We start from the raw sequence: 20444 nt of genomic DNA, 5'->3' as shown, positions 1-20444 counted from the left end.
GCACTTGTAACCTCTTAAATTAAGAACTTCTGTGTTTTTTCTCATATAATGAAAGTTTCTAAATTCTCTCATGAATTAAAAAAAAAAAATTTCGGTTAAAACTTGTCACTTGCACACAAGTCTAATTAAATTATCTTTGATTTTTAAATACATGGTTTAAAAATTTGTTTAAAAATTTTATTTCGTTTAATCTTATAAAATCACTAACTTAGAACTTCACAAGAAATAATTTATAAATTTTCTAGCAAATATTTGATTTTATTGCTTACATAATACAACATACACTCAAATTCATTAATTGAACTCATTTTAAAACTTAACTAAAGGTCGATTAAGAAAACTTTTATCAGTTCTGAGTAGTCCAGATATTTCAGAAAAATTTTAATTTGTCTAAAGATTGCAGAGGCAATCAAATCTATATTTTAATAAAAATTAGTTTTCTCCCTTAAGTTATGTTAGTTTGATATAAATAGGGAAAATAAAAGGCTTTAATTCGTAATTTGAGTTTAATAATTACAGAAGCAAGTTTAATTATCTATGTTTGGATTATTTCTCAGGTCTGTTAAAAAAGTTAAATTATTACGGTATGAAAAAAACAAGTTTGTGCTTTCAGTCAAAATAAAAAGCTCTTTAAAAAGACATTAATGTTTGAAATATGTACTTGCAACGTATACTTACCTGCAATGTACAACAAAAATCGCTGTTGGGATATTTTCTTCAAAACTAAGCTTTCAAAACACAAAGAATTTAGTTTTTTTTCCTTTCAAACTTTGGTGCTTTATTTCAAATAAGAGTTAGTTTTCTCATCAATAAATGCTTTTTTCGCATTATTTTGTTTGCATAGTTTGTATAAAATTCAATCGCGTTATCTCTTTGCTACATAAAAATTTTCCTTTGGTTTAAATCAAATGAAAAACGTTTTTTCTGAAAGTGCCGTCTTTACACTTTAAGATGTAAACTATGCGATTAATTAAACTTGATTTACGCTTTCTGATTAGTGTTTTCCAATTCGGAAGTTGTCATCTAAAAATGAATTCTTCCGTTCTGATTAAATTGAAAAATACTATTGTTTTTTTTCTTCATAAATTTACAAAGTTGATGCTTTATTTCAAACAAGAGCTAATTTTTATATCGTTACTTCGGTTTCATATCGTTATTTCGGTTGTACATTATTTTGGTTGAAAATTATTTGAATATTTAATTATATAATTCTTGTGTTATGACTCATTGCCTAATTAAAAATCCCCATTTTGATCATTTAAATGAAAGCAAATATTGTTTTCTGAAAAAAACTGTCTTTGTAGTTTAAGATGGACAATTATGTGCTTATGCTTATTATTTTTTACGTAACTTAATTTACAGGTTCTTATAAATTTCTTCTAGCTTGCTTTAGATTCTGAAATTAAGTCAAAAATGAAAGGAATTTCACTTTTATTTCATCAGATAAAACTGAGTTATCAGTAATCATGATAAGTTTTATTTGCATATTTGTAATAAATCCTAATAATCACATTCCAATTCCTTTCTGGCGAACAAACAGGTTTTGATATTTTCTAGTAACTTTTATTTTTTTGAGATTCCTAGCCAATGCATTTATTTTTGTGGCTTCATTTTTTACTTAAAAACAAACATTAAGGGTGGCCATTATAGAAGACCCTAACGATTCGACTTGATGCTTTAAATAATCTCTGGCTTCAGAGATAAAATTTTTGAATATATGCCATTAAAAAGTGAGCATTAAGTCATCTCTGTGGCAACACTTGAATAAATAGTGGAAAACTTATGTCTGCATGTCTTGATGATAATTACAATCATAATGTATAAAAACCGTCATTTGAAGGACAATTTCAAGCATTGTAGATCATTGCATTGTTGATGCACCGCATTTTCCCCCTATAATGTACAATATATTCTATCATTAGCCTAGTTCAATTAAAGAGAGACTTATAAAATCTTAAAAACAAAACTTTCCTTTATTTGAAATACATAACAAAGCACCTAAAAAACTTAAAAAGGTAAATAATGAAAAGAATAATTTTAAAAAACATTCCTAGATTCAAACTACATAACTAAAAAGAAAACCGACTGCTTCAGTCAGAAAAATTTAAATTACTCTTATGAAGCATCGCTTTACTCAATTTTCTAATTTTCTGCAGCTTTATTTTGAAATTTCTTTTTTGCTGACTGTTCTTTTTTTAGTTCAAAATTGGTCATGGCATTAAAAATTCAGGTAAAGCAATGGAATATTTTTCAGTGAGTTAAAACTTAAATGAGCGCAATACAAAATTGTTTCAATGATTCAGACACTGTCCGGTACCATAATCTCTTAAAAATGCCTAAATCAAACTCTTTTTCATATATTGAGTTTAAAAATATGGAATTTCTACAGCTCAAAATAGGAAAAATAATTTCACCTCAATGCATGGGGAGAAAAGCATTCGCCAAATAGCATCTATCAGCCCAATCTAAAAACTTTTCAGTCAAAGTGTTTGGAGCCGTCTGTTGCTATGGAAACAAGAAAAACGTTTTTTGAAAGAGGTCCGGCTCTTGCTTACTTCCCTCACTGACTCTAGTCAAAACCTGCTTTACTTGAAATAGTTTAAACTCGTAACCATGGTCATAGACGGTGCTCTAGCTGTAGCGAGGGAAGTTCTTTAGTTAGACAGACAGTAGATATTCATATATGTACTAAAAAGCTTCGATTTTGTTTTAAGATACTTTCTTGCAGATATATTTATCGTACACTAACAAATGGGAGTTTGTTTAAAACATATAAATGCTTTGCCTCATTTTTAATGAATAATTATTATTTGAAGTTGTAAAGTGCATGTGGATCATCCATAGAAAGTTTTATAATAGAAAGTGGAGGAATGTAATCTGGCCAATTTCTGGGTTGGGCTGTAGTTTGTCGGAAAAATATGCCATTAGGTTTAGTACGAAATCTTCCTTGCCACTCTTTAGGTCCTGCTCTCCATTGGTCATGCGGCTGGTTGTTTAGTGAGTTTGAATTCTTAAATGGTCGTTTCATAAACGGTTTCATGTGGTGTGCTTTCGATAGTTGCCATTGCGGTTTTGAAAGCGAATCTAGCCATTTCGGCTGGTACATTGGAGATTGCCACTGTGGCTTGGACTGTGGGTTTTTCCAAGGCATTTTTCCAAAGCTGGAAGATGGTTTATTAATTGAACTTTACAAATCCAGATCTCCGCCTTGGTGGTTGTGGTTCGGTGCAACCTATACTGAAGTGGATGAATAATGCTGATAGTAATGTCCGTTCCAATTTTGATGCTGGCTGTAGACTGTGTTCAGAAAGCAGATCACAATACTGAGAATCATTCCCCCAAGTCTGAGCCAATGCATCTGCACAAGAAATTTTATAAGGTTAATCGGATGTTAATAATTTGTAAAAAAAAAAAAAAAGAATAACCAGCATTAGGTGCGTAATACATATTCGGTGATGAATTCTTCCCGAAAAATTAAGTCGGAATTTTAACGTTGATTGACTACGGGAGAACCTCTTAGCAAATTCTGTTTCATCTCTGTCTTATTTTATAACCGTCGCTGAACTGCCGACCCAATTTTCGGGTTTACGACTACTAATGTGCAACTCCGTAGCCTTATAATTTTGAACCTAATCAAGAAGACAAGGACTGGATTAGGTATTGCGAGGAATTTGCCTTCATGGAAGACTTTTCGATGGAACTAACCCGCATTTGCATTGCGCGTTACATGGAGTAGAAATCCACGAAAATCTCACACGTTTAGTCTGAAGACGAAGAGACCATGATCCGTCTACCATTATGGTTATTTTACGTCAGCATTGTGGTTGGTGCGAAACGGGTGCGGAATTCTTATGGACCAGCCGATTAAATTTTAAACTAGCAGAATTTCAACTATCAGCTGAAACAGAATTAGCCACAAAGTATTTATTTCGCAGTAAAGCGTCTTTTTAATGTAACTTTAACTCTGTGTATTTCTCTGACCCTAAATGTACTTAATTGGATATAATATGAAAACAAAAACACAACTATTTCCACTTCGAAAATTTTACTAGTAATAACATTTACCTTTTAATTTAATTAATAAACTGAATTTTAAATATGTTTATTAAATACATAAACTTAGATAAAGCAATAAAATCAATTATTTTAAAATGAACTAGACTAATACAATTCCAACCTGGCTATAGTCCATTCCACCTTAAGTTGGCACTGGAGAGAAAGGTAGGTAGACCGGATTACAGCCGTTGTCATGGAAACTGGGTTACTCTTTAAGTCAGTTGGGGGATGAGGTTGCAAAAGAGGGTGAGAAAGTGGCCAGTATTGGCGTTTAAGAAAGCAAAACGCCGACTTTTTTTTTAAAACCAAGAATCATACTAAAATTTTGAAGATACTAGTTGTAAGCTGATTTCTTAATTAGTACTTAAAAAGCAGATTTTCTTATTATGATTTTTAGACTAAACGAAGCTAATTTTAAACAACAGAAAAAAATATATATTTAAAAAGATTCTTTTTCGCTGAAATCTAAGTAAAAAAAAAAAAAAGAAATGCATAGATGAGCATAAATACTTTGTCTTAAATATTTATTTTTATATTCTTATTTTTTTGTAGATTAATGTACATTAATTTATCCCACATTGGTGTTTTGATGAAGAAGGAAAAATCAGCATAGGCAGGAAATTATTGATCATGAAAAAGATCGTACTTATGTTTTATAATATTTACTGTTCTTTTTTTTCTTTCTTATTATGATTTTTTAATTGAACGAAACTAATTTTAAACAAAAAATATATATTTGAAAAGATTCTTTTTTGGTGAAATGTAAATAAAAAAAAAGAAATGCATGGATGCGTATAAATACGTTGTTTTAAATGTTTATTTTTATTTGCGTATTTCTTGGAAATTAATGTACATTAATTTATCCTTCATTGGTGTTTTGTGGGAGAAGAAAAAGTCAACATAGGCAGGAAATCATTGATCATGAAAAATATCATACCTAGGTTTTTTTAATATTTACTGTTCTCTTTTTTTATAAATAAAAAATTCAAATTCTTTTTTCAGAAAAGTTTCTTTTTTTTACTATAAATTTTTTTTTCTGCAATATATTTTTCTAAGAGACAAAAGAACTTACCGAAAAAAAATAATTCTCAAAAATGGTATGAATTTGGATTTTTAGTATTATCCACATGGAGGGCGTACTACTTGCACGCCCTCCCCCCATGTTTTCAGCTGCCTTATTCCACCCTCTTAGACTCAACAGGAACTCTTTGAATAACATGATAACCACCTATCCTGTTGGTTATCATGTTATTCATTTAATAATTTGACAGTTCCTTCTTCAAACTCTTTGGGGAGTCGCCCTGAATTGAATTCAATCCACAAATTCTCATCAGAAGAAATTCTATTTGGGTGGTTAGACGTATTTCTTCAAAAGAAAATACATATTTTAAAATATCAGAACCTTCCTTTACTTTTCAGGATCTTTTCGGGTGAAAGGAGGCTTAAGAGAAAAATCCGTATAATTAGTTATTTAAGTATAGTACAATTAGTTAGTCTCGAAATATTTTGTCAGATACTGAAACATCTTAACATTTTCTACGTAAGAAAAAGAATTTCTCAGTTTTTTTGGCTTTGTATTTTAAAAATAATAATTAAAATATTGATTGGTTTAAATTAACCTTTCGATGTTTTAAAAAAAATTAATGATTCAAATGTTGTGTCTTTTTTTGAAATTATTTCAATTCCTATACATTTTATTAGTTTATAACTAACGGATTTGTACACTTATATTATGGAATTTGTATTTCAGATAATATTTAAAAGTCCCTTTAATTAAACAAACTAAAAATCTTAAATTTCCGCATTTTTAAAGTTTCTATAAAAAGTGAATTGTACTTTAGAGCTACACATGGTGCAAAAGACACAAAATTTGAATCTTTACAGAGATTGAATAGAGCGAAAACATTTTTTACTTTTGTCGTAAAAAAATAATAATAATATCACGTATTGAATTAGCTACACAGCAAATATACTCAACTGTCATCAGTTTAATTGTTTAATAATATTCACCTTCACCTGTCTATTTCGGTGGTTTTTTTTTTTCATTCATTCTGAAGGAAAAAAATTTTTCAATTAAATATTGTACATATGAGGTTAATATTTAGAAAATTAAATAATCGAATATAAAAAGAAAGCGAAATAAGAGCTGCACAAGAGATAGGACACTTAAGCAAAGGCAAGGAGAATGGAAAGAGCTGGCTGACCAGTGTATAAACATAGCTAACGCGCCAATTTCTTGGCCTTGAAAACAGATCCAGCGCCAAATCTCCTTCTTCTTTGTTGTTGTTGTTAATTTACGTCGAACTGGAGCTGCACAATGGGCTATTGGCGATGGTCTGGGAAGCATCCCGGAGGATGATCCGAAGGCATGCCATCACAATTTTGATCCTCTGCGGAGGGGATGGAACCCGTGCTTCGGTAGCCCGATGACCTGCGCGCGAAGTCGAGCACTTTACGGTAAAGCAGTTTAACGAGGACCAATACCGCACACCCTCGGTCCCTACGCAGACTGATCCAAGTGGTCACCCACCCGCACACTGACCGTAGCAGTGATGCTTGACTTCGGTGATCTGCTGGGAACCGTGTCTTAACGATCAGTCCACTGCAGGACCCTTCTTCTTTGTGCATTCGCTTTACTATGAAGGTGCTTATAAGTAAAATACATTTAAACGTGAAAAACTTCTAATGCATGTTTCAAGATAAACTTTTATTATTATACAACATTTATTTATATTTGTACGCGCATTTAAACTGCAATTAATTCCAAAATAGTGAAGAACTACTTTTCAAAGGCGGAATATTACATTTCTTACCCTTCCCTGCCAACTTAAGGTGGAATGGACTATAACTACGGAGCCATTGGCCACGGGTTCGAATCCTGCTCAGGGCATGGATGTTTCTTTCTCTCTCTGTGTTCAATGTCCTTTCCTCTTTGTGTGAATGTGACCGGCCCTATATACAGGTTTGTGGTTGTGTGACGTGGGTGACGCTGCTCCATCACCGTGGCTTCGCCACATGTGCCCTCTGGGGAACGAGAAGAGAGTAGCAGTTCGGGCATTTCTGTGGCCAATGGGACAAACCCCACGTGGTGGCCATTAAAAAAAATAATGAAAATCTTAAAAATTTGTAAGTAATGGTAGTAGTAAAATAAACCACATAATAAGTGGTAAGGTAAACCTAAAAAATAGTTTTTTTTGGTTGTCTTAACATGACAGTTAAGGTTATTATATAACTCAGTCGGTAACTTTGTCATTTAAAATTTTTTTTGTCAATTAAAGCTTGAACCTTGACATGTTTTAACTGAAAACCTGGCATCACTACTCTTAACATGTGGAGTGACTGCGCGGGAGCATGCGTGATTATGTAAACTTGAGCGTGGCCATCTTACATTTCTAAAACTGTGACTCACGTGAATTTAGTGTAAAATTTATTTGCAATAATTGTAAATATTTTAAAATTTCCTCATCATGGATGCTAATAAACTCACCGAAATATTACGTGCTACGATTGATCCTAATCAAAGAGAAGCCGCTGAGAAACAGCTAGAGCAGGTATCGGAAATTTGCCGGTATTTGTTTTCTAAACAAAACCCTCCTTTTATTTCAATTACAATTTATTGTTTATTTTGTTGTATGTATTGTAATTGATCTCTTATTATACTCCAAGTTTTATTTGAATCATTAATCTTTAGTTTTTATATTAAAAAAATATGTCATATCCACGCCACCACGAACTTCAAAGAAAGGAAACTTTTTAAATTAGTCAACAATGAAAAGAAAAACGTTTCTAGAAATAGATAAGTTTGTTATTTTTGTGAATTTTATTTCTTTTTAACGAATGTAGGCGATTTTTAAATTAACATATAAATTCATATTAAGTTATATCTATTGAACAGGCAAAATCACAATAGAATAACGCAAAATAATTGCCAGGTCTTAGCAAATTTCTGGCTGTGGCCCGCAAGAAAATAAAATAATCACAGAGGACATACTCGAAGGGTATAACTCTTTGACACCCGCTGACAAGCCGCTAGAGGCTTTTTTCTTTTTAAATTTGCGAGTTTAAAATCCTTTTGGCGCTTTTCTTGGTTGTAGTTGGCGCAACAGATCTTGATACGAAAATATCGCTTAGATATCTATAATTTCTCCAGTTTTATGAATCTTCTACCTTTAACATCTAAGATCTTGGTCTAATCTAGGATTTATATCTTGATGTTTATTTTTATGGATCATTAAGAGATATTTACATTTTGATACTTGCTTGAGCCAACAACCACCTCTAAGGCTCTGAATGGAATTTTGTACTTTCAAAAATTATGTTGAATTTTGTTAATTTATATATGAAGAATTTTCAGCAACCAGAAGAAAAAATTCTTATCCTAATTATGAAATTTTTTTTTAAAGTGTCTAAAAAATGTAATTGAGTACAGGGGTCTGTTTAGAAGAAATTTGGGTCCGTTAACGGACTCTTCGCAAAATATGTTTTCATAAAAACGGACCCTTCACAAAATATTTTAACTTAAAAACGGACCCTTCACAAAATGATTTTTCTTTTCGGACCCTTCACAAATTCAAATCGGACCCTTCACAAATTTGTTTATCTTCATTATTATTTTGTTAATCGAATAAGCCCTTTCCAGGGCAGAAAACAAGAAAGATGGATGTAAACGAATTAAGTTTTGTCTTCGGCAGACGATTCTTCCATTATTCGTCCAAAATGAATATTTTGCATTCAGCAGTATAGGCTAAATACCAAATATTTGTATGTTGCATCTCTAATTTAGAAACAGCAATTGTTGTTTATTTTTTTAAATTTAATTTTTTTAATTATAATTTTACAGTGTTGAGCATAATCTTGTATGTTCTTTACGATTTAAAAACTCCTTGAAAAAGGTTTTTTTTTGCAATAAAGGACCCTATTTGCACAAATTCATAAAAGCGAACCCTGATTGAAAGAATGTGAGTAATTTTTTCACGAAAAATGGACCTTTCACAAAATGTCTGGACAGATCCCTGGAGTACTAAAAAGGGGCTAATTTTTTGTTGAAAAATTTGGCTACGCACCTTTTAAATGAAAATATGTTTCCTTGTATATGTTTCCATTAAAACTGCTATTTTTAGCGAAATATATGCTGATGTGTATAAAGCATATTTATGTATCAGAATACCTTTTTTTAAAATGAATTTTGGTTTTTTTTTAATACAATGTTATTACAACATTGGAATGAGAGTTATTATTCTTATTTGAATGTAACTTTAAATGCGTTCAAATTAAGACAATTCCGCTGTAACTTCACGCCATCCGTTGATAATTATTTCGTCATTTTCCTCTAGGTATAGGATTCTCTTGTTTTTTAAAACGTTATTACAATACACATGATTTTAATTGAGTCTTGATGTGTTTGATTCATGATGCTGTTGTAAAATAATGTTGTTTGTCCAAGAATCTTCCATGGAACAATTTTATGAAGAAAGTGAAATTCCCTGAAGGGGCTATTTTTATAAACTAGAATTTTTGTGAATGGGCCGTTTTTTTAATATGTGTATGTTGTGGAGAGGCCTCAATTTCTACCTGGATCAATAACTGGTATCTGTCCCCAAAATTTATTTTTCAGTATAACTAGATAAAATGTATGCACTTATTAGTGTTTTAAGAAGCGTTATTCATATTGCATTTGCAGATAACGGAAAATAGTTAAGTAATTCACTCTTCATTTATTTTACTATATTTTTTTACTGTCTTGTTTTCTTTTTTTATTATGTATATATCTCTGATTTATTTTATATTAAAGAGTAAAATAAATAGTGCTTTTTTATAAAATAATCAGGCATCCAATGGTACTTGAAAAACCTTGAGTTATATTGAAAGTAATCAGGGTCCGGAAAAAAGTTTTTGATTTTCTCAAAGTAATTTTCAAAATAAAATTAAAAATTTTTCTTACATATAAGTAAAAAAAAAAAAAAAAACGAGAAACTTCAAGCAAAATTATAGAAATTTTGATCACTCGCCCTTTCGATGTTTTCTTTACTGAAGGATAGTTCAAGGTCAGCTAGGTGGGAATCTCAACGTCTGATCTACATTTAGAAGAATTCCCTTATCCTTATTTATTCCTCTTTTGTATTACCATTCGAAAAACCATTTAATAGTGTGAATAATTTTGACATTTTTTCTATTTGTTATATAATACAGATCATAATTATAAGAGTATCTAATGTAAGTATTGTGCATGATTTAATATCTAATAAAATGTCTCCCATGTCAAAAAAGAATATTGTCCAGCTTTTTTACATTTTATTGATACGCTGCAAGAATTTTGTTTCGTGTACATGTAATTTCTTTTTCCAGACATTTCAAAGAAAGAAAATTTCCTATTATAAATTACAAGTAGTGTTATATATTTTTTACACAATATAGTATGCAAATATTAATTTTTTGTGGTTCATTGTATATTTTGATCATTGTATATACTGACAATGTGTCAGTTCATATTACGGTATTAGACTGGAATTTTTTAGAAATGTATCTGGATGATTCAGGGAATTTTGTTCTTCTACTTGAGTAGCAACTCTGCAAAAAAGGCCGAAAAAATGATTAGCTTCCGAAAAATTATCACCAAGCGACGTGACATTATCAAAGAAGTTATAGCTCAAGTTCGGAATGTGCATGTCGTAATAATGTTTTAAACATATCAGAATTTTTAAAACAAATGAGAAAACTATTGAAATAAACTTCCAGAAAACCACGTGGATTTACAAAATCGGTGCAGATATACCTCTTATTTTCTTTGATATATCTGAACTGCGATTATCTGTAGTAGTGTATCACACAATCATTTTATGCATAACATTACAGTGAATAGGAAAACACATTTGATTGAAATGCTAATATGAGTGTGTAGTAGAGTTTATTGTTATGATACAGTCAAACCTCATTAACGCGAAATCACTTTACATGAAACACATGTTTGGTCCTGTGGGTCAGAAAATAATTTATTATTGTAGTTAACATGTTTCACATGAAATTTTCCAGCAGATTATCGCTTAACATGAAAGAAAACTGGACACAACTTAGATAAGAAGTGCCAATTGTTCATTTTTAAGAATGTTATTTCCATTATCCACATTTGTTGGAACTAGCAGATGGGCAAATTAAAATAGTTAAATAAAGTTATTAAAAAAAATTTTAAGCTTATTTTAATTGGTTTGGTACATAATATTATTTAGATACTTAAGCGTAGTACATAATATGTATTAATAGTATGCAATAAATTGGTCTCATAATGTATCGGATAAGATGAAATCTGGTTAACATAAATAATTATAATAGTCTCGTCAATTTCTTGTTAACGAGGTTCAACTGTACTGGATCATTTCTCTTTGATATTTATTAAGATTAAGGAATTAGTAAGGATAAAATGTTTTTTTTTTTTAGGTACACAAAATCATTGGATTTGCACCTTCTCTGCTACAAGTGGTCATGATGAATTCAGTAGAGATGCCGGTTAGACAAGCTGGAGTCATCTATTTAAAAAACATGGTTGCTCAGTTTTGGCAGGATAAGGAAGGAGAGCCTCTGCTTTTTACTATTCATGAGCAAGACAGAGCTATGATAAGAGATTCAATTGTAGATGCCCTTGTTTATGCAGCTGATTTAATTAGGTAATATTTCCTTAAATAGTATCAATGATAAAAAAAATTTTTAAATTTCTACTTTATCTAAAAATCGAGTTATTAAAAAATAAATGGTTACTATTTTTACAAAACCTTATTAAAAAGATGCTAATTTCAGAAGAAAAAAAAACTGAGTCTGTTATTTTAACAAAAATATTTTAGGGGAAAAAAAATTAAAAAACATTTTTGCGAAACAGAAAGTCAAAGAAAAAATCTATTTTATAATTCGTGTAAAAAAAATAACGTCATTTTCTGGTGAAATCAAACGTGCCAGGTAAAGTGATAACTAAAGTTAAAGATTCTCTGTCATATTAACATTATATTTAAAATATTACATTTGATTTACTTTTTTAGATTTGAGAATTCATTCAAAATAGTGCTCTTCTTTCTCTTGACGTGTAATTTTCACAATATTTGGTTTTTAAATTTTGCGAATATGAATCGTGATGTGTGATTTTTAAATCTTCATTTACAAGTTTCATACTATAAGAGTTGAAACCCTTCAGATATTTAAAGTAATACAAATTAATGCCGTTGTTTTGCATCTAGCGGTTCAACAGTAGAATGGCTTATTACAGTATAGGGCTTTAGCTGTTAGCCCTCTGGTGGGGAGATTTTAAAATTAAACTATTTTTTACTGTTGCATTTTTTAACGCCTGTGAATATGGTTCAATATGGTTCACACCCGTGAATATGGTTCATTTTTAAATCTTACTAATACTGAACTTAATGTGTAATTTTTTATAATCTCGTCAGTTTGTATTTTGTGTGATTTTTAAATCATGTGAATATGAATCACCATGTATGATTTTTTAAATGCGGGAATATGAATAAGAAGTGTTATTAAACTTAACTTGCATGTAAAATTCATTACAAAACATGCACATGTATTTTGAATTATTTTCCTTCATAAGAGCATGCATTTAATGAAAATATTTAGATGCCGTATTTTCATTCTTTCTCTGGGAAGATGTCAATTTTTGTAGGATATTTAAAATTTTTGTGAAAGTATTGTTTTTAATGCAACGATTTCTGTGAAGATAATGTTTTCGTCCGGTTGATTTTTCTTGTAGTACCGATAAATGATAGTAAAATTCACATGCATTAGGCCCTGATAAAGTAAATCTAACAAGAAAATCACAAAATCTTCTGAGAGCAACAGAATACAATTCAATTTAGAGCACTAAATTCCTAAACTTGTGTTCTAATAGTAATGAGAATTTTGAAATTTTCAATTTATGGACTATTAAATCATATTTGTTTTTTAGCTTTAACAATGTAAATGACTAAGTCAGATTATTATTTAACATTAGAGTTTTATTTGATTTTACTTTTTTTGTTACTAATGTACTTCATACTTTCATATTCCTTAACAGAATAAAAATCGATCTTTCTTTAAAACTGCACAAAATATCTGAACAGGATCAAGGTCTGTGAATGATAGTTTACTAAAAGAAAATGTTACTAAATTTAAATTTACAGATATAGGAAATGTAGAAAAGTTTTTTTTCTTTCTTTTCTTTTCTTTTTTTGTTCAAAACAACAAAATATTAGTTCAGAACACTTGTAAGGATATCTCAGATTTGATTGGATAAGCCAAATCAATTGATTATACATTCAGTTTTCTACTTATTGTTAATTCATAAATGCTATGTCATTTGAAAATGTTTCGTTTATTATAATTTTGATTAAAATTATATGTGTAAATTTTAGGGTTCAGTTGGCTGTGTGTGTTAGCAACATTGTGAAACATGATTTCCCTGGAAAATGGACTGGAATTGTAGATAAGATCTCAGTCTATTTACAAATGAATGATAGTAATGTCTGTATGGGAGCATTGCTGTGTTTATATCAACTAGTCAAGAATTTTGAGTATGTTCTTTCTTTGTTTTTGTATATTACATTTTCGGACAATAGTATATGTTAAGAAACAGATGTAAGGGATTCAAGATTTCTCCTCCTTATAAACAATAGACACATTTTATTGTGATTAAATTTAGCCGATTTAAAGATTCATTTTAGGAAATTCATTACAATACTATTTGTAAAACATTTAATTGAAAAATAAATATTTTTATGGCACATGGTGACTGCTAATCTTTGCCCTATATAAGTTATTGAAACTTAATTTTTTTTAAAAATTTATTTAAGATTAAGTTATTTTTCTTTTAAAAACAAAGCCTGATTTTTTTTAAAAACTGTTAATTTTTTGTTTGTACTAGTTTAAACCAATGTGGTTAAAACCAGCCAACCCTGTTGTAAACCAAAATATGAGGAGACTGCCCATCATTTGCATATTCCCCCTAGATCTAAAATATTTATTCTGGTTATTTTTTAGGTTAATACAATATGAAGCTACTTATCCGGTATTTCAGGAACTGAAGTATGACAAAATCTGGCAATTTTTAAAATCTCAACTTTAAAGAAATCAATTTTTTTTAGGGAATAGAAATACAAGCTTTAAAAATATTACAAACTCAGACTTTTCTACTTTTTTAATCCCAAACTTTGCCAAAAAAAAGATTTATATTGTTAAAAATTCAAATTCCCAAGCATAACCACATGTTCCACGATTCAATAGTGTGAGCTTATGTTGAAAAGTAAAAGCATGCATGTCCTTATACCCTAAACATTTCATTAATCTATCCTTCTTTGTCAGCAAATGCCTTTTCTGAAATTTAGTTTTCTCTGACATCATGCAAATATTTGCCAAAAACAAACCACAAGGAAAGTTCATCACTGCCAAGTAGACTGAAAAATTCTCACCTAATTTCAGTCAGAATGATTACTAAAAAAATATTTCTTTTAATAGATATACTGTAAGGGGGCGAAAACATGCACATGAGTCCAAGGTCAAATTATATTGCGTTGGTACTTTTTCAAAGTCACATAAAAAGTGGTGATCGTGTTTCAATAAAAGGAAGTCTACGGTTACCCTCAAATATCTATTTAAAGAGTTAACTTTTGCCGTACCTGACATCACTTTACTCAACTGACCAAAGTAGTTCTTTATTCTTTCCTGTATGAAGATGCAACATAATCATTCTTAGAGAGATTTAGTAATATTTTGCACAATTTGTAATCAGTAATCCATTGCACAATTTAAACGTGATTAGATGGAAGAACATCCACTAAATTACTTTGGCAACAATACAAAATCGTAAGCTCCACAATTTATATATTAAAATAGAAGGATGCACTGCTGAAATTCTGCAGTAACCAGTGATTTTGCAAAATTAATGAGTAAATGAAAAACATTAAATCAGCTTCATTCATTCGAAAATGCTCGGAATTTTTCAACAACATGAAAGATTTCCATAAACAATTCATTATAAAAGGTGCCCTTTGCAAGATTGCTGACATATAGAATGAAGTTGAAAAAAGATACCCTCATTAACGTTTTGTACAAGGTTTGGCCAGCATTAACTTTTCTTAATACAGGTGATGACAAATTTCTTTGTGTTTCCGTGCTAAAAGAAAAAGAAATCACCCAGGAGCTTATGAGTCTGCCGAAAGTATTTCAAGTGACATTGAAATAGATGAAAAATTCTTTGAAGTCAAAATATACCGATTCGCTATTAACAGTTGACGAGAATGTTCCGAGCCAGAAGATGATTGTATGGAGGAGGTAGAAAATATTTTGAAATCAAGGAATGGAAAGAAGAAAAAAAATTTAAAGAAGGAAGTGGTAGTAAAATGTAAAAGGAAAAATTATTTCTAGACAAATAAGTTTTTATATTTTACCAGAGACCAATCATATCGACATAGGATAATCAGGCATTATGTTTAATTTATTCATTTGTACTGGCAGTTAAAATCATTTTTTAACAATTTTAAAAAGAGAAATTCTGGTAGAATTTGGCAGCAGCTATTTTTTATGATCCTCCTAATCCACTATGAACTGTTTTATGCTTAAAAGATTTTTTCTTTCCTAAACTTTTTAAAGGAAATAAAAAAATTATGTATCAAGATGCATGCATAATATGGTGTTTTATGACATTTAAAAAGGAATTCTTTGCTGTTCTGGCATTAAATTTAGATAATTTGTTTTCCAGATATAAGGGTGCAGAGGAACGTACTCCTTTGAATGAAGCTATGAATCTACTTCTTCCCATGATATACCAGCGATGCGTCCAGTTATTATCCGATCACTCTGACATATCAGTCTTATTGCAAAAGCAAATTTTAAAAATATTTTTTGCTCTAGTTCAGTACTTTTTACCTCTTACATTGATTACCCGTGAAATCTTTTCTCAATGGATGGAAATTTTTCGCACTGTTGTTGGAAGGCCAGTTCCTGAAGTAAGTATTTGTTCAATTGATTGACCCAATCAAACTACAGTTGAACCTCGATTTAACAAATTGATTGAGACTGACAAATCCGTTCGTTAAATCGAGTATCAATTTTTGTAAAAAGTATGGTATAAAAATATCAATGCAAAGTACCCTTAGATATACAGATATGAAAGAAAGTGATTATTGTTAAGAATTATAAGTTATATGTTAGAAAATCAACTTTAAAATGATCTTAATTCTTTAACGTTATTTGCTTTTAAAACTTAATACATACATAAAATTACAATCTTGGATTAGTGTGTGAAATATTCAAAATTTTAAGTGTGAAAAATTAAAAGTTTTAGTTTTATGTAAAAAAATTTTCCCAGCGTTTGTTGTTCATTGAATCAAGGTTAAATGAGAGTATTTTAGCACCCTTTTCGCCGGACCCGAAGAAATATTCATTAAATGGGAGAATTTGTTAAGTCGAAGTGCATTAAATCGAGGTTCGACTACACTAATTCTACGATACTTCTTTATTACACTACATTTTAGGATAAAATTATTTCAACTGGTGTCTAAACATATTAACTGTTTTACAATTATTATTTTTTGTGCAAATTGCCATAATATACTATTATAAATTACATTTATTTATATTCGCTTCATAATTAAGAACTTCCCGATCATCTTCTTGCACGACGTGTTACTTGCACAAATTTTAATATATCAGCCTGTTTGGTAAACCAAGATGTTAAATTATGGTTGGCTCACCAAAATTGTTATAATCATAAATCTTCAATTTTAAAATACGTTACTGAACATAATTATTTTTGTTCACTAATCAATCTTAATATGATCCAAAGGAAGATGTTTAGGCGTGGGAAACATTAGCAAACAAAGTTCTTTTTATTGTAAATACAAACGAATAATTTCAACTTTCTTAGAAAAAAACTGTTTTATACCAACAATGTAAAAAATTATGGTAAAAAGTACCCTGTGTGCTACACCAGATTTTTTGTTTTGTGGAGAAAAAAAAAATCTGATATAGCATTATTGCATGATTTTTTTCAGTAAAATCTCTGTAATAAAATTTTACTGTTAAAACTATGTTATAAAATTTTACAGTAAAAACGGTTTTTATGGTGAAATTAATGATGATTCTCCTAATTACTTTTTTCCATAAATTTATCTAAACATTTTTACAGTGTAGATATAACAATTATTGTTAAGCAATCTTTGGGGTTGGTGATCTGTATTATCAGACTTAGCCCTCTTTTATTAGGACATGATGTATCATTTGATGTAATAGAAGGGTAGCTGCTGTGGTGAATGGTTATAGACTTCTATACTGTGGGGTGTAGGAGACTGTATTGTTTTTATTTATTTTAAGGATCGATTAAAATGCATTCAGGCAATTTTCTTGAAGTATAATATAAACTAAATAAGAAAGAGAATGCTTATTTTCATTGACATTTTAAAGTAACACTAATATTATTTTTATTTAAGGTGAAGGATACTACTTTAGATGAAGAGGAAATAGCAGACTTACCTTGGTGGAAATGCAAAAAATGGGCATTGCATATACTAACTAGAGTTTTTGAAAGGTAAATAGTTTTTATAAAATGCTGCATATTTATTCATTTTGAGGTGATTATATCGAATATTTTTCATGGTGCTTATTTTCGTTTTTTATAAGCCCTTAAAGGTGCTTTTTTCAGTGGGTGTTCTTAAAAAGGGCTCGATTTTTCCGAAATGAGACTTTTTTGCTGTGTCGATTTTTTTTCTCCGAAAGTTTTTGTAAATAAGTGAAAAATTATATGTTTAATCGGAAAAGGTATGTTTTTCTGTTTGATTTTATAGCTTAATTAATAATTAGCACTGATTAATTAGCATATATAAAGTCACCTACTAAACCGCTAAGAGTGAAAATTCTTAAAAATTCAGTCATTAGAATGAAAGTTACCCGTGGTATTTGTTTCTTTTCATTTTGTGCACTGTGTGATATAAAGTATATGTTAAAATATATGTTATTGTGAAATTTGCTTATTTTTTTCATAAAAAATTAGTTTCAATGCATTAAATAATTCTGTTTCTGATATACTGCCATGTTTTTCAAAATTAGTCTGTCATTTTATTGACGTTTTCTAGGAATCCTAGAAAAGTCAAGGAATTTTAATATTTCTGGAATTAAACGAGAAAAAGGAGAAAAAAAAATGGGAGGGTAATAATTATTATTCTATACATATTCATTGTGATGACTAAGGATATAAGGAAATGAAGGAAAAATTTCACTTCTGTCTTGTGTGATTAATATGCTACACATATTCATTGTAATGCATTAATTATTATGTGTGAATTCCAGGTACGGTAGTCCAGAAAATGTCTCAAAGGAATATCAAGAATTTGCTGTATATTATTTGAAAACTTATACTGGAGGTATTCTGGAAGTGTTGCTGAAAGTTCTTGACCAGTTTCGACAAAAGGTCTTTGTTTCGCCACGTGTCCTGCAATTAACCCTAAATTATATCAATGAAGCGCAAGTATTTATTTGATGTTTATTTTTTCAGATAATTCTTTGTATGTTTATTTTCACCATGGTTAAAAAAAAGTTTTTTCTAAATAATTAATACTCTACTATAAAAAATTCACAGTCTTTATTTGGAAATGAAAGAAGTTTTTAAGAAGTACTTGGAATAACTTAGGTTCATCCCTTAAAAACTCATTAGATTGTTGCAATTAATCTTTTTGTAACTAATACAGCAGTTGAAATCCGACATTTTTATGATTTTTACAAGTTTGATGGTTATAAACTTATGTTTTATAATATGTTATTGTAAGAAATTTAAGTTCTTTTTTTACGTCCGGCGTCAAGGAATTACCTTGTTGTAGAAACAAAAACAATTAACTAATCTAAACTAAGAAACCATGTGTAGATTGGAATTCTTTAAATATTCTTATTTCAAATAAGGAATAAAAAATAATTTATCTAGTTTTTTTCTTCAGAATATGCTACAAGATATTTGACAATTTTTCATTTTCGAGTATTGAATATCTTAAAATAATAGTGCTAATTCAAAACAAATATTATTTAAACATTTGACTTCAGATATTAATTTAAAGAAAATTCTATCAATGATCCCTTAATAGCTTTTGATCTAACGAACGTATCTTCACATTATAGGATATTATTTTTCTCAGGTAAAGAACTTCACTATTTACCTACTGGAATCTGGCAATAACTTCATTTGTCTGCATTGTATTTGTACCAATCATCAAAACATGAATGCAATGAGAAACCTGCATGCTTTTTTTTATGTTTTAAAATAAAACATCATGCCCTTTTATAAAGATAGACACCAATTTCAGACCGGTGCTATAACTAGTTATTTTGTTATTAATAGTTAAAATTGTTTGAGTAGCCCCGCCCCCTGATGACGTCAAAGTATGGTACAACCACGCCTCCCATGTTGTGAAACGGTGAAAGCATATGCCCTTCTGAGTATAAATTCTGAGAAATGGCTCCAAGCAAAAACTATGAGTGTTGCACTGTACCATGTGCAATAGTTCTATGTTAGACACGCCAAATAAATTATTTTTTAGTGTACCAATAGGAGAAAAAAGACTTAGTGCAAAGGCATCAAATGCGATGAAAAAAATACTCGCAAATTGTCTGCAACTACTGCATTATACCACCTTGTTCTAGGAGGTGATGATTATTCTGTTGCTAAGACCATTTTACAAAAACTTACTTAATTATAATTTAATTCTATAAGATTGTTTTTCTGATTGATAAGCTTCTCTGAAAGAATAATTCATTATACTGAATCAGGGTGCGTAGCGTTTGTAAAAAGTACTTAAAGGTGCTTTTTTGGGGGATTTCGTTTTTAAAAGCTTTTAAAAGTGCTTTTTTCAGCTGGTGTTTTTAAAAAGTGCTTTTTTTCCACAAATTTTTTTTTCTTCAGTGATATCTGGTGGATCCCATGCATTTCACGAAAAATGGGGTGTTTGCTACGTAATCATTCACGCGGACTTCATGTCGTACCCACGTTATGACTTGCGCATGCGCGCACACTCGAAACTGAAACCCGAGTGCTCCAATTCGGATAGTCAGATCCTAATTAAATGTTTTTCTTTTTAATTTATTTTAATTTTATTCTTGTTTATTTTATTTTACTTCAAACACTTTTCTGACGTAGGGGGTAAGGGTACTTTTGTTCTGAGTTCAGGGTCAAGTTGAATTCACTCGGTGATGTGGGAAAGTACTGATTGTTTTGATTTACGTCCGTTTCTTTTTGGGTTTTTTTTAACGCTAAAACTCTTTATAAAAAGTTTTTGTTTTTCAATAATATCATTGATTGAATATGAATTTTTTGAGTACTTGAAAATTTTTGTAAAGTGCTTGAAAAGTTTTTAAAAAGTGCTTATTTTTGATTCAAAGAT

The 20444-nt window shown here is 29.9% G+C and overlaps 1 protein-coding gene across 2 annotated transcripts in view; it reads left to right on the top strand.

The window, feature by feature from the left end:
- The first annotated feature begins 7326 nt into the window (after positions 1-7326).
- The window catches only part of LOC107449398 (importin-7 msk), a 46100-nt gene continuing 32982 nt past the window's right edge, over positions 7327-20444 (top strand). Inside the window, exons 1-6 of one of the 2 annotated variants that reach the window (XM_043043235.2) lie at positions 7327-7607; positions 11488-11714; positions 13440-13598; positions 15782-16028; positions 17511-17608; positions 18367-18540. In XM_043043235.2, coding sequence (XP_042899169.1) covers positions 7524-7607; positions 11488-11714; positions 13440-13598; positions 15782-16028; positions 17511-17608; positions 18367-18540 — 989 coding nt within the window. In that variant the 5' untranslated portion in view covers positions 7327-7523. Of the gene's footprint in view, positions 7857-11487; positions 11715-13439; positions 13599-15781; positions 16029-17510; positions 17609-18366; positions 18541-20444 lie in introns of both variants that reach the window. The other variant, XM_071178235.1, reaches the window with a different exon arrangement.

This window comes from Parasteatoda tepidariorum, chromosome 3, assembly GCF_043381705.1.
Source record: "Parasteatoda tepidariorum isolate YZ-2023 chromosome 3, CAS_Ptep_4.0, whole genome shotgun sequence".
Taxonomy (NCBI): Eukaryota; Metazoa; Arthropoda; class Arachnida; order Araneae; family Theridiidae; genus Parasteatoda; species Parasteatoda tepidariorum.
Note: the sequence above shows the minus strand (reverse complement) of the source record. Positions and strands in the feature narration are given on the sequence as shown.